General features: G+C 36.6%; 1 protein-coding gene across 5 annotated transcripts in view; it reads left to right on the top strand.

Annotated features, from left to right (window-relative positions):
* Nucleotides 1-15,026, top strand: part of LOC145999457 (uncharacterized) — an 80,361-nt gene extending 65,335 nt beyond the window's left edge. For 3 of the 5 annotated variants that reach the window (XM_083136416.1, XM_083136414.1, XM_083136415.1), the window contains exon 4: nt 12,852-15,026. In XM_083136416.1, the coding sequence (XP_082992542.1) occupies nt 12,852-13,695 (844 nt within the window). In that variant the 3' untranslated portion in view covers nt 13,696-15,026. Of the gene's footprint in view, nt 1-8,567; nt 8,697-9,497; nt 9,587-12,851 lie in introns of those variants that run through there. The other 2 variants (XM_083136419.1, XM_083136418.1) reach the window with 2 other exon arrangements.
* The last annotated feature ends 283 nt before the right edge of the window (nt 15,027-15,309 follow it).

Raw genomic sequence — 15,309 nt, 5'->3', positions numbered from 1 at the left:
AACACCATACATGAATATAATGATAATAATAATAATTATTATTATCATTATTATTATAAGCATTATTATATATTTATATATGTATATATTATATTTATGTATAATATTTTGGGGCATTTTAGTGACTGCCCCCCCAACAATATGTTGTCGTCCCCCTTCCGCCCCCAGTCATTTTTCCCTGGCACCATCACTGCTGAACCTTCTAAATTTCTTTTTCTTCACAATCACTCCCCTACATTTGCTTTCCATGAAGCCTTGACTCAAGTGGAGGAAATGATGCAATACCGCTGTTGCAGGACTTTATCCAGTGTTGTTTTTCTTTGTACATTTATTTCATCTTATTAGTAACTTGAATAAACCTATTTGAATGCTAAAAAGTAATGTAAAATAACCTATTTGTTTTAAGTTGTATAACAATATTGTATTAATATGCAAAACTGTTTGATTCTTCATATAGCATATAACCAGGGCTTTGAGCGTGTATTTTTATATTGCTCCAAAATTTTACACAGAGTATGTCTAGACCTAATGGAACAAAATTAGCAAATATGCGTTGAAATCATAGAAAAAAAAATGGGTTCAGATCCCACTTTAAACTGTAGAAACTGTAGGTCCAGTCCCGATTAGCTTTCCTGTGCACAAAATGGACTTCAAACAACAAATATATATATATATATATATATATGAGGACATACCCAATTCAATTCATTAATTTTTAGCAACATTGATTTTGCCCATAAACTTGCTCTACGTGTGAGGAGAGTACATCTCAAAGAGAAATCAGTAATGCTATGTTCACAAGATAAATATGTAGTGATTTGGTAAACTGCAATTGCTTGAAGGGTTTAGATATCTCATGATAGTGTTTATAAATGTAAATCAAGTTGAAATGTCTTTGACCCATAACTGGCGTGACATGGTCACTGGGACCAGTGGCCTACAGCAATGCTCTCGCTCTCGGAAGCAATAACATGCAATTCCCTCTCCTTTTCGGTAGCTTCACATTTTGGAATATCACATAACCTGCCGGCGTTACTTTGCTAGCTGCGTTTTAGTTTTAGACCAATAGACACTCGTGAGTCCCACGGACCATGCAACACCCTTTTGCATAAGTCTTTCGGCAAGGCACCTGGTGCAAGAATCCAAGTGAACACACTTGAATAAGTTGGAAGTGGAAGTGAATTATCAGATCTGGAATCTGATAAAAGTGATAATGAAGTACTTATCTCCACTGACTATCGCTACAATCAATTAGCTTTTCTCCCTCATTTTAACATTACATCGTGCTATGATGCCAGGGGTCCTGTGTTCAAATCCTGGCCTGGGCATAGATGTTTCTGAGTGTCCATTCATCAATTTCATCATATCACCACACATCCCCATATTTGCAAATTAGCTAAAAGTGCCACAAGAAGCAAAGTAAAATAAAGCAAATCAATCAATCATTTTCACATTGTGGAGATTTTTTTTTGTGTGTGTGAATTGTTTTATGTGATTTTGTTTTCTTTAGGTAATTACATGTATGTTCTGTGATAATTGAACAACTAAATGATTTTCTGTATCTTACAGTTGCATGAAAACGTATTTACAGAGCCGTTTCGAAAGACGGACAGATTTTTGTAGCGTTAGGTAAATTGAGTAGATAATAAAAACTACAATAACGGAAATAGTGGACAAAAGTTTATCATAATCCCATAAAGAAGGTCCAAAATACATGATAATTTGTGAAAAAGTTCACTACTCTTTCGATAACTTACGGAAATAGTGAATTCAAGTTGGTGGTCCATGGGACCATGAACCATGAAATTCAATAGTACGGCCTCACTTGTAATTAAAAATGAGATATTGAATTGGAAACACTGCAACGTCAAAACCAAAACTGTATGCAAGGCTGAGGAAGACTGCAGCTGTCAAGGTCATCAACTCCAGGAGAGAGCAATGTTACCCACAAGTATTCAAGGAATGAACATTGTGTTTCGTTCTGTGCTCATTTTACTTCAGAAAATAAAAATTGGTGTTCATTTTGAGCTTGCAAAGAATCATATTCTGAGCTGTCGATTTCTTTCCTTCATTGATGAAAATTGGTTGTTCCCTTCTTTCTTTCATTAATGAAAATTGGTTGCTCCTTTCTTTGTTTTTTGTTATTGTGGTTATCTTTACCCCTGAAACAAATATAAAAAGAAAACTAGCAAAGAAGGTTGTTGTTTTAGGCACATCCTAGCCATGTTGTATCTTTGCTATTTTTACAACCATTTTCTATTTCTCTTGGTTAATTTCAGTGATAAGGATGAATGATTCAGTGACCAAATAGAATAAGTTCTTCAATACTACCCAAGGTTTGAACTTAGGGTCCCTGGCTTCAAAGAGCACTATGGTAACCACTCCCACCTTGGAGACCATCAATAGTGCAATAATAATTGCAGCAGAAAACCTAAGATTAGAAGAATCCACATAAACGAAAACAACAATTCCATCTGTATTGTATGAGATATGGTTTTGACCTAAGAACAAAACATGCTCCTCCTGCCCTCGTTAATATATTTTGCTGTAATAATTAAGACATTGTCATTCTGCAACACACAACCTTGACACACCATGAATATGCATTCCCTTGTATGTGTCTTTTCTTTCTATTTTGGTTACATTAAATTGCTTTCTTGGCTCTTGGGACAAGGATGAGTAAGCAACTGTTGACATGGATGAGATTGGACAAACATAGAGATACATCTATGCCTTAGTCATGGTTCGAACTTAAGACCTCTGTGTTGATAGCACGTTATGCTCTGCCACATGTATTTTCGTCTTCGCAGTCACCATTATTGTCAAGAGGTAGAAAGTGACATTAGTCAAGCAAATTGTGTAAAAACACACAAAAACATTCATATGTCTTAAGTTGTATGAAAATGAGGAAAAGCCATTTTCTTTTGTTTGTTGAAACTTTTACAGAAAAATATTACACGATATGTGACATATAGCATGGTATTCTACAAAAATAACATAAATATAGTGTGTGCTCATCATATATGAACATTTTCTGTTGACTGAGTGATGATTGAGCTTTTAAGTCCACTTTATGCACAGAAAGGTTAATGAGCACTGAGCCTATAGTTTCAAGTGAGATTCGAATCAGTATGTACTTCCAGCAAGTATCCAACTCTGGACTGAGCAATGTTGTAATCGTGTATAACATGATGCTTGTTGAGTGGCTGACTCTGATCGCTTACCACTACGAGTACCTTATTATAGTTGCATTTTTTTCTGTCTATGAAACTTAAATGTCAGCCCTCATGGCAGAGTGGTTAGCATATCGTGCTACTTCATAGGCAGGGGTGTTTTTTATGTTCATTCATCAATTTCATCATATCCTCATCGCAAAATAGCCAAAATCGACACAAAATAGCAAAGTAAAATAGATCAAATCAAATCAATCAATCAATCTTAAAATCCTGATTGGCTTCATTGTTTCCTGTGAAACATTTATGAATAAAGTCAACTTATACCACACACTGTTAGCACAATGGTAATGAAAGTTTCGTATTTTTCCAAAAAAAAATCCATGAAAATGTCACATAATATTTTACACACTTCACGAAATACAAAGACTACAGAAAAGTATTACTGATTGAGTTTGAACTAACATAGATTCATCAGGCTTGGACCTGACTATAATTTATTAAGCTTTTCAATTCACATTTACGTCTATATTTAAATTGCTGAAACATGCCTAATAGTAATCAATAAATGTAAAGGAGTTATGCAACATCATAAAAGGAATTAATTCCATTCTCTTTCAGAGTTTTACATTTTATGTGCATGAAGTATGCTCTGGTTTGCTAAACAAATAGTGTAAAATGTATAACATTTTGATATGTATCATGATGATTCCTTGGGCACCGAACTACTATAACCAGAGATGAAGAATATATCAGCCAGCCCAACATATCTGCCTAGGCCTCACGACAAAAACGTCCTCTTCGATCGAAGGAATAACAGCGTCACAAATGTCTTGAAGAAGAATGGAACCCTTAACTCAGTTGACAGCACAATTATCAATTACATATAAGTAATCACAAATTTAGATACGCCTGTAAGAAAAAGAAAAAGTATTAGTAGAGACACAATACAGCATTGCACATATTAATAATTCAATTAAATTGAAATCCAAGTGTGCATGAAATATTATTTATTACTATTACCCATGTAAATGTTCAAATTCAAAAGATAATATTTAGTTCAAACAGAACTTAAATGGCAAAGATTCTATGATAATGATCAATTTTAGAACCTGGGCATTGTTGCCATGTGCTTACAATTGTATTAGTTATTTTACAAAGGACGTTTAACGTCGGAATGATATGATAATAGAATATCACATGAAATGAGACAAATATGTTTTCACTATAATCTCTAATGTAAATATTCTCTCATATTAAAATTACATCAAAATTTTAATTTTGTCTTGATAGAGATTGTATCAATCAAAGCACAATCGATGAATTCTTTTTTTCTGGAAAATATAAATCTTTTACATAAGTTTAAAGAACATATATTTACTTCTTCTTCTTGTTTCTCATGAATCACAGAATTTTAAATGTTATAAGAATTTATCAATGTATTTTCCTCCTTAGATGTTTGAATGACCATGATTCTGACTCTCGCTGTGAAATCTTCCAATTGGGCTCAGGAAATGTAATATGAGTATCGTACTAACGTATCCGGAACACCAGCTACATGCGACGACATGTTGCCTTGTCCTCTTGGATTATATATCCTTGAAATACACTTGATCATATCAGATTTCAACAGGTTCAGTTCCAACACTTCAACTTTAGCTCACTAACAAAGCACTTCACTGCGAATTTAACTTGACGATTTTCAGCCATTTAGCACCAAAACTCTGGTGCAAACTGTAATTCTTACTATATGTAATGCTTGAGCAACGAGCACTCAATTTGACACGAATGAACTGGCGTGTTAATTATTATACGAGGGTCACTATTTATATTTTAGCCTAACAATGAAAAAACAGGAATTTGGCATTGAAAACTGCTATATTGTTTTTCGAAGTATTCTCCTTTATGGTCAATACACTTTTGCATTCGTTCGAACCATTTGTCAAAGCAGTTTTTCTAATCTTCTTGAGACACCTCCATAATATGGTTTTTGAACGCATCAACGGCATCTTCCGCCGACGAAAATCGTTGTCCACGCAATTTATTCTTGACATTCGGGAACAAGAAGAAGTCATTGGGTGCAAAATCAGGACTGTATGGCGGATGACCCCTCAATTCGATTTTTTGACTGTTCATAAAGTCGGTTGTTAGACGAGATGTGTGACAGCTGGCATTGTCTTGATGAAGAATGATCCGACGGCGTTTGTTTGTTTTCCGTATTTGACCGAAGACCTCTGGCAAACAAATTGTTGTGTACCATTCAGAGTTGACCACTCTACGTTCCTCTAAAGGCACAGTTGCCACATGACCAGTTTTCCCGAAAAAACAGGCGACCATTTGTTTCCATGTGCTTCGAGCGCGAACAACTTTTGTTGGATTGGGTTCATCTTGAAAAACCCATACAGTCGACTGCTGTTTACGTTCCGGCTCATATGCATATATCCATGATTCGTCACCTGTTACAATCTTATATACGTCTTTTGAAGCACCACAATTGTATTTATTGAGCATTTGTTTGCACCAATTGACGCGAGCATCTTTTTGAGTTTTTGTCAAATTGTGTGGGATCCAACGAGAACATACCTTTCTCACAGCTAAATGATCATGTAATATTTTATATATGCTGGTGGAACTAATGCCTATGGTTGCCTCAATCTCACAGTATGTCACATGACGATCTTGCAGTATTAGGTTTTGCACAGCATCAATGTTTTCTTGAACACCAACTGATTTTGGACGACCTTGGCGAATCTCGTCGGTGAGCGAATGGCGGCCACGATTAAATTCGTTATACCAGCGTTTCACAGTGGCAAAGGATGGGGCTTCATCGCCAAATGTGGAAGTAAGTTGATCGATACACTCTTGTCTTGATAATCCACGTCTAAAATCGTAAAAAATCATCGCACGAAAATGTTCACGAGTTAATTCCATTTTATTGTTGTAGCGCAATCTCCAAGGCAACATAAACAACACAAATGAAGCTATTGACTAAACATTTGAAGTACGTTATGGTCAATAATGCCAGACGATTCCGTACAAACGTCAAATCACGCCCTACTTCAATGAGTGTTGCCAAGGCTCAAAATATAAATAGTGGCCCTCGTACACAAAATTCATGATTTCTCTGAGGAAATCTTGAATTTTGTGTATAATAATTACAACGCCAGTTCATTCATGGTAATTCTGCGGTTTGGTTTGCATATGTAAGCAGGATAATATCCAGTTTTCGAGGGTTCGTAGCGTCGAAACGAGGAATCAAACAAAGAAACAAAAAAATTGATTAAGATTTTTTTTTTGTATTTTTAAAATCTGTGGCACTATGAAAGTTTGTACGATAAACCTTTGCATACGTTGTTAATTTTATATTTTTTGAGACTTGAGACTAGAATGAGAATTGCCTTCCGAAACCGAGACGGATGTTTATAAATCGAGACGAGACTGTCAATGAGACATTTACAAATAAACACGAGACAGACATTTACAACTCTCAACGAGAATGAGACCAAAGCTGCCAGGTCTCGTCTCGATAGGATTCTTAGTGGTGCGGTAGTGAACCAACCAATTAATGCTTTCGGGGTAATGAGACGAGGCAGCTTTTTTTCGCAGTACAAAATTCAAAATATATCGTACCATGGGATATAATGTTATACACATGGATGTATATATAGTTCACATGGGGGATGGATCAACTTTTAGTATGATTAGGGATGCTTTATTTCGTAAGCGAAAATCCAGGACACTGCTGGCCAGAAGGTTGGTGGGGAGCAGGGGGGGAGGGGGTGCTGGACCCGACAAAGTTGTGTGTATGTACTTCGAAGTCACGCTACTTAGTATTGATACTTTTCTGTTCATCTTGTGTCACTGCGTTTTTAAAAACAAAATTTATTTAAGATAACTCAAGGGGGGAAAAATAACTGATTTGAAAGTCTCAATGCAGTTTCTTATCGCAGAAATTCCGAAACTATCAAAAAATTGTAGACATTGGTCAGCAGTGTGTGGAATTAAGAAATTTCCTTCCCATCCATGTCCTATTTGTCTCTAATTTAAGAGAATGAAATAAGTCCAAAGAAATTTTTACAAACAAGTATATAGAACAGGTAATCTGGTAATTTTACTGAACCAAAAGTGGAGGTTTGACCCGTTGAATCCCCCATAAATACGCCCATGGTTATACACATTATTTCCTTGTAAAAATTATACTTAAACTAAGTATTGATATGCACTGTGCAACTGATGTAATTTTCTCAGTGTATTTTCTCTTATCTGCACAAAAATGTTTGATCATAATATGCACAACAGAAATGAAACACAAACTGAAATTGCTTTATGGAAAAGAAAGTTAAATAGGCTTTATAAATAAAGTGAAGAATGTGAAAATTCTTATTTTCGTTAACTATACGTTTAAAAAATATTTTGGAAAGTTTGGTCAGCAACCAATTTTACAAGCAATATTTTTCGCATGACCTGAGAACACACACGCAGCTGAACCCTTTCATTTATCTTGCAGATGAGCAGCAGGGATATTTCATAGATGAATGATCATTACAAAGCATAGCTCTCCTTTCCACTATCGCTCCTTCTTCCATTATTTAAATCTGTACAGATTGGTAAAACTACTGCATATGCTCACTCACCATGGGCTACCCCCAGGAAACTGGATGCTCAAAGCAAACGACAAATGAGCTCTCTCTAAGTAGTGACGTATTAACATGATGGGGCGTGTTTTCAGTGCAACGCTAGCCTCGCAACTTTGGAAGTCTCATTTTTGCCTTAAACTGAACACAGAGAAATGTGAGAACTTGCAGGGGTCATTTTTTCCAGGGTGTAGTTTTTAAAATTGTTGTAAAAAAAAAATGAGTGGAAATGTCCATTCTGGTTGGTAGTTCTATGGTATTAACGATGAATTTTGAGACTGTTTCTAATTCTGTCAGGAACTGAATAAGAGAATGCTCTCACATGATCAAAGCTAGAAGTCGATGACGAAGTGAGGACGTACCTAACCGCTGTGCAAGACTGGCTTTAGGAAATATATTAGGGTCGGTTTTGAACTCTGCGGGCTGTTCCATATACACCGTGTAACACAACAAAAAACACATGCATAGCGAGGGAGAACAGCTGTGAACCACAAAACAACACACAATCACCATCACAGAACATGCTCCACATGGCCACCGTTCTCTTCTAAGCACTTTCGCAAACGTTTAACCCAAGGGTCGTGCACCCTACGAAGCACGTCAGGTGATACTTGTGCACATACGAGGGTTGGCTGGAAAGTTTCTGGACTGACCCAGAAGGAAGCATTTTTAGTTCATGAAATTTTGTATGTTAGAGACTAGTCCTTATATGGATACCCTAGGAGGTTCCATGTTCTAATGTTGAGCCGTTCCTTTTCAGCAGGTGGAATTGTGAGCCAGGATGGAGCCATCTGTGACTGAGCAGCGCATCGCCGATCGTGCAGTGATTCGGTATCTCTTCCTGAAGGGTTGGACGGCCAAACAGATTCATGAGGACATGCAAAACACCTTACAGGACAATGGCCCATCCTATGCAACAGTGAAGTGGTGAATGAATGAATTGAAACATGATGAACCTCGAACCGGGTGCCCGCTGAGTACTTCCACCAACGACAACATTACGAAAGTGCATGAAATGATCATGGTGGATTGTCGACTGATGCAACATGTCCAGGTATTTCGAAGGAGCGTGTGCATGCCATTATTCGTGATCATTTGGAAATGCGCAAGGTGGCTGCGCTTTGGGTTCCACGAAACGTGACATTTGACCAAAAACGCACACGAGTGAGGCAGATGCAAATTTGCAACGCATGTGTGCAGACCATGAACACTTTCTGAACAGGATTGTGACTTAGGATGAAACATGGTGTCATGATTTCGACCCCTGCCATGAAGACACACCTGAAGGCCAAGCATTTCCGCACGAACGATGATGTTATGGATGCTGTTCATGACTGGTTACACACCTAGGACAATTTTTTTTTAGTGGGTTAGAGAAACTGAAGCAACGCTGGGAAAAGTACATTTAAGTAGAAGGGGACTGTAGGATGCACATAAAATTTTAGCTCACTACCACATCTCCTTACCCCCTCAGGTCAGAAACTTTCCAGCTGGCCCTCATAACTCAGTGATTCTCCTTTTCAGGTGGGCTACACCATTAATTTTACACTGGTACATAATAGCCTTCATGTGCCCCCACAGATAAAAATCCAAAGGAGTTAGGTAGGGGGACAGTGGTTGCCACTCAACGCTATGCACTTTGTGAAGCGTTGTGTGACATGGAAACTATCTTTTACTTTGATTTTTGCAGGTAAAACACCAAGATGATAACTCGTGAGAAGAGAATCGAAATCATTCTTTTGGCTGGTGGATGCAGTTAAGAGGTAATAGCAGCTGACTTCAACGTGCAACATCCTAATTGGGATCCAGTGACAGACAGTGCCATGAGAAAACTCATACGCAAATTTCATGCAACTGGAAATGTGGAAGATTTACCTCAAACCGGATGACCACAAAGTGTAACTGATCCGGACACATCAGGTGTGTTCGTTAAGAGTCCGACGAATAGTGTGCGATGTCTATTGAGTGAACATGGTGTTAGTGTCAAAAGTGTCCAAAGAATTTTGAGCAGGGAGCGGTGGCACCCTTACAAGTTACAGCTTCAATCAAAAATATCCAAGGATGACCCTGACCGATTGAGGCCCAATTGTATAAAACAGTTGATCCTCGATTAGCCAGTAAAATTGATCTGCAGTCATGCTGAACTCTGATTTTGTGTTGTATAAAAGTTGAACTGAGATTCAGTCCCTGCGATCTGCGATCAAAGTTGATCCGCGATTTTTCTCCGATCATCAGACGTTGACCGTAGTTCAGCTGTTGTAACATGGCTGTACTAAAGAATATTTGCTTGTAAAATGTGTTGCAAGTGAACATATGCGGCAAGACGGGAGAATCAATTCATAAAATCCTGTTTCCATAATAATAATGAAGAAGCATGCACAACGAGGTGAACAATGATAAATATTTCTTCTATTTTTCTTTCTTTCCATATATCGTGTGTCATTGTTATTTACTGTTTGAAATACTATGTATTTTTTTCTTCAAATTTGCCTTAAATGACTGCAAGAGCATATTGTAACATTGTTTAATTGCACGATCAGAGAAAAGTAACTTGAGAACAATCGAGTGTTGATACAAACCGAAAATAGACCCGCTTACATTTTCTTTTTGATATGATATCATTGTAAAACTTGCGTTGGGATGAAGAGGGAGTTTAAAAATATTACCATTTCGCTTTACTGCATCCAGCCAAGTGTTATTGCAATTCAATGTTGTCCGCAGAATGGAACAGACCATGTAAGTTTGGTTGTAGTGTATATATCTACTGCTTTATGAACCGAGCACATTGCATTTTAGTTGGTAAAGCTTTCCTCCCGATATATAAATTACACATTTTATTTCGAATATTATTTGGTTTGTGCATAATTTACATCCGAGGGGACAAGCGCCACTGTTGTTTCAATATTTCTTTCCATTCGGGAAAACGCAAACACATTTCACAACGTGGGCTATTCAGGTGCAAGGAAAATTCTGTATATTACTTACAGGAACTAATGGTCCACCTGTAACATGTTGTCGTGTAATCACAAAATAAATATAATAAACATCTCCTTACATGACCAATAGCTCCAAATCCGAGTATAAGAAAGTTGTTATATCTTTTTAGCATTAAAAGAAAATACATGTTTTTTTTAAAAAATTCTATTTATGCAAGCATATTTTCTCCCCTTTGCAACTGAGAACCGGTACTTGCTTTCGTTGTCAAGGACAAATCATCCACGTAGAACATGCACAAGCAATAAATGGCCGTTTAGTATCTAATTTACATGATGTTACTAAATTTGCAACATGTTAGAATATTTACTACATCCAGCACCTCAGATTTATTATTTATTCAAATATTAAATACATGCATTTTCTGAAACCGACTTTAAAATGTTTGCTGTCCAGTGTTGGACAATTGGCAACATCACAAGCACACTAGCGACATGTGTGGATTTGCCACGTTGCCAAACGTATTTCTTTGACCCAAGATCAGGATTTGATCTAAGATGGACAAATCGACAGTTAGCTTTATACAGCATGATAGAAACTTGAACTTAGTTCACTACCAGATCGTAGGTCAAATCTGATCTCCAGTTAGTGATGTGTATACAACCGGCCCTAAGGGAGTTTTGTGAGTGGTCGTTGGAGCAGCTAGCATGTGACCCATTGCTACCACATAAAATTGTTTTCAGTGATGAAGCAAACTTTTATGTTACAGGGGAAGTGAACAAGCAGAATGTTCGTTACTGGACTGACTCAAATCCACATTGCACAGATTCGTCAAAGATGCAAGGTGCAGGTAAAATAATGGTGTGGTGCGGTATATGGGGTGAGAAACTCATTGGACCTATCGTCATTGATGGAACCCTGGATGCTGCGACATATTGAGATATGCTTGAAAACACTGTTATGCCACTTTTGTTAAATGAAGATGGCACATTCCCTGAATATTGCCAACAGGATGACACACGCCGCATTATGGTAACAATGTCATCACATGACTTCATAAACAGTTTCCAGGGAGATGGATTGGCGGGCCTGGTCCAGTTGAGTGGCCACCACGGTCCCCCGAATTCTCTGTGTTTCCCTCCCGCTAGCACACCACTGGCTGCGTATTGGCTGAACTCATGTTCCTTCTAAAAGCACACGCCGTATAATAATGGAAAACAAGCACACAAATTGTATGACAGAAAATGAATGATAAATGCATTCCGAAAATAATTATTTTTGTACATATAACATGTATAACTTTCATGTACAAGATATGTTTTACACATATGCAACATGGAGTGACATAAAATAAGAAAATACATATGCAACATGCTATCACAAAATTGTGTACAATTGTGTACATATTCAGAGTTTATTCAATACATATATACAACACACAACACATATTATTTAAATACATTAAAGAAAACAATTACATTGCGAGCGAAGCAAGAAAGAAAATTTTTAAATCCAATTTTTGCAACTGAAAACAATATGTATTTAATAGGGCAAAAATAATTTCACGGTGCACCATAGCATTTTCTTTTTTACAATTTTTTTCATTTTTTCATTGATGATACTGAGAAAAGCAGTCATTGCGAGCGAAGTAAGTAAGAAAATTTTACGAAATATATTTTTATTTGCATAAAATTTTAATCGATGGGCCAATTGCTCCTCTGTGCCCCCTTCCCTGCAGGTGCCCTTGGCCCTCAACATTTGCCCCCCTTGTCCCCTAGAATTGGCTTCCATCCAAGGTTGTGGGGGGGGGGGGGGCCACTGTGGTTGTGCCACTGTTTGGTTTAAGCTCTAAGATTATGCCATGATTAACAGTGTATTCTAATAACTTTCCTTTGTCAATGATATGTTCCGGGTTTGAACCCTGCTCAGGCTTGGTTCTTTGTGAATGTCTATTCATCAATTTCATCACTCATACCCATCTTCGCAAATTAGCCAAGAGGCACAAAACGCGAAGAAAAATAAACTAAATCAATCAATCAATCAATGATATGCACACATCAGTCATTACTATAGAACCACACTTACATTTGTATGTTATCTATTTTTTCAGATACCTTAACAAGGCATACATGGAAGGACAGGTCCAAGATGTTCCAAGGTCAGTTACGCATTTGATAGTATCTGCAGAAAAGTCAAGTGAACAAGACCAGCCAAAATATAATACAGAATGTCTCAGTGGAGAGGGGATAGTAGAGGCTAAATGTTCGCCAAAACCCTCCAAAACCAAGGGAGGCAACAAAGATTTTGCCATTAAAAGTTACCTTAATGTACAGATGAGAGTTCACACAAAAGAGAAACCTTTCAATTGTTCAATTTGCAACAAAAATTTTGCTTCTAAAAAAAATGTCGTTGCACATATGAGAATACACACAGGGGAAAAACCTTTTATGTGTTCAGTTTGCAGCAAAGGTTTTGCTTATAAATGTTGCCTTAATGAACATATGAGAGTACACACAAAAGATAAACCTTTTACTTGTTCAATTTGCGACAAAGATTTTGCTCAAAAATATAAACTTAACAAGCACATGAGAGTACACACAAAAGAGAAACCTTTTAACTGTTCAATTTGCAGCAAATATTTTGCTCACAAATCTTACCTTAATATGCATATGAGATTACACATGAAAGAGAATCCTTTTAAGTGTTCAATTTGCAATAAAGGATTTGTTCAAAAATGCAATCTTGATGTGCATATGACTACTATTCACACCACAAAGAAGAAGACTTTTACTTGTTCAGTTTGCAACAAATATTTTTACAATAAGGGAAATCTTAATGTGCATATAAAAGTTCACACCAAAGAGAGTACTTTTAATTATTCAATTTGCAGTGAAAATCCAGCTTATAAAAATATAAAAACATATGAACGTAAATACAAAAGGAACTCTATTTAAGTGTATAATTTGCAACAAACATTTTTACCCCTAAAGATCACCTCAGTATTCATACAAGGTAAATACAAAAAAACAACAACATTAAAGTGTACAATTTGGTTCAAAGATTTTAACTGTACATGTGAACTTACTATACATGAAAAGAGGGTACACACCAAATAGAAACTGTTAGATCTGTGTGCACATAGGAAATAGTAGTGTTACATGGTCATTGCCTCTAAATATTAGGGCAGGTGCATCTGTTTGTATCATTTTGTTATGTGTTGGCAACACTGTGTTGCCAAGAGCTCCTTGTTCGTTATTCCATTGTTATTGCTTAGCTTGTAGTCTTGTGTTCGTGAAAACACAGAGTATTCTAATTCTGAGTACATTTTGTCTATTTTGCATACGAAACAAGATGGAGTTACAAAGTTGAACATTTCCGGCACATTCTGCTCTTTCGAGTTTAACCGAGTTTAACCAGGATTCAAGTGCAGCAGTTCAGGAAGTACCACCTGTGTACTTGTGTTAATTAATTATTGTATTCGTGTTAACGTATGTTATAAAATGCTATGAACTTATGCACCAAACCAATAGAATCACTTAAGAGTTCTATTCAATCTATCCACATCTCACTTGTGATAGGCTTGAGTCTCAGTTTTATACATATCATTTGTTGGTGTCTACAACTCTGGTGCAGACGTCTTATTATCTGACACAGATTTCATCTATGCAATCAAATTACATTCTGCAAAACTGTTGGTGATAATTGTGCAATAGAAACCATTCATTACATGATGCAGGCTTCTCATCAGAGCAAGCCATTTTTTATTATGCATTTTCCTGGTCCAAAGTACCAAGAAATAAGGAATCTTCGACACCAGTAGCTCCTGCGTATACAGACGAGCCATTGTTGTTATGGATGTTATATCTGAATTGTACATAACTTCTATCAACGATCTGGCAGTTTGATATCTCACATGTAAACATTGTCTGTGATTTTCATTATGTGACAAGATTCTCACACAGCAGATTGCATTACACCAACATGGTATGATTTATGTCCGTAGAACACTCACACAAAAGATGTTTCTCTGAGCAGAAAGAACTCATGTTGAATTTATTTTTCTGTGATGTACTGAGGAAAGGGACTGGATAATACTAGAATGTTTAACTCAAAAATGTAATGATCATTTTCTCAGGTGTAGCCTGTGCTACAAAGAAAATCAGAAGATGTTTCTACCTTGCAGACAGTTTATGTTGTAAGAGATACATATCATGATATGGGATTGGTTTTCTTGGTGTCATATTATTATTTGAAAATTTTTCAATGCAAATTATAAACAATTGTGCACACAAATATCCTGTGTAATTGATATATACCTTTTTAATGTTGAAAAAGTTTAACAAGATGCTTTTGTTCCTTGTTTTCAAAGTGTCAATATTTGTAGTTGACTATAATATAAGACAGTAATATTAGACTTGTTATGTTACATGTGAGTCATTCCATGCCAAATCAACACAGATATGTGTAATTTCCAACCTGACCACCTCCGATTTTCATAAAATTTGGGGAGTTGAAACTATGCATGGAAATTAGTAACTACGAAAATTTTTAGTTTCATTTGTCTTGTA

Source organism: Lepisma saccharinum, chromosome 15, assembly GCF_977018435.1.
Source record: "Lepisma saccharinum chromosome 15, izLepSacc3.1, whole genome shotgun sequence".
In the NCBI taxonomy this organism is placed as follows: Eukaryota; Metazoa; Arthropoda; class Insecta; order Zygentoma; family Lepismatidae; genus Lepisma; species Lepisma saccharinum.
This window is presented reverse-complemented; position numbering and strand designations above follow the sequence as displayed.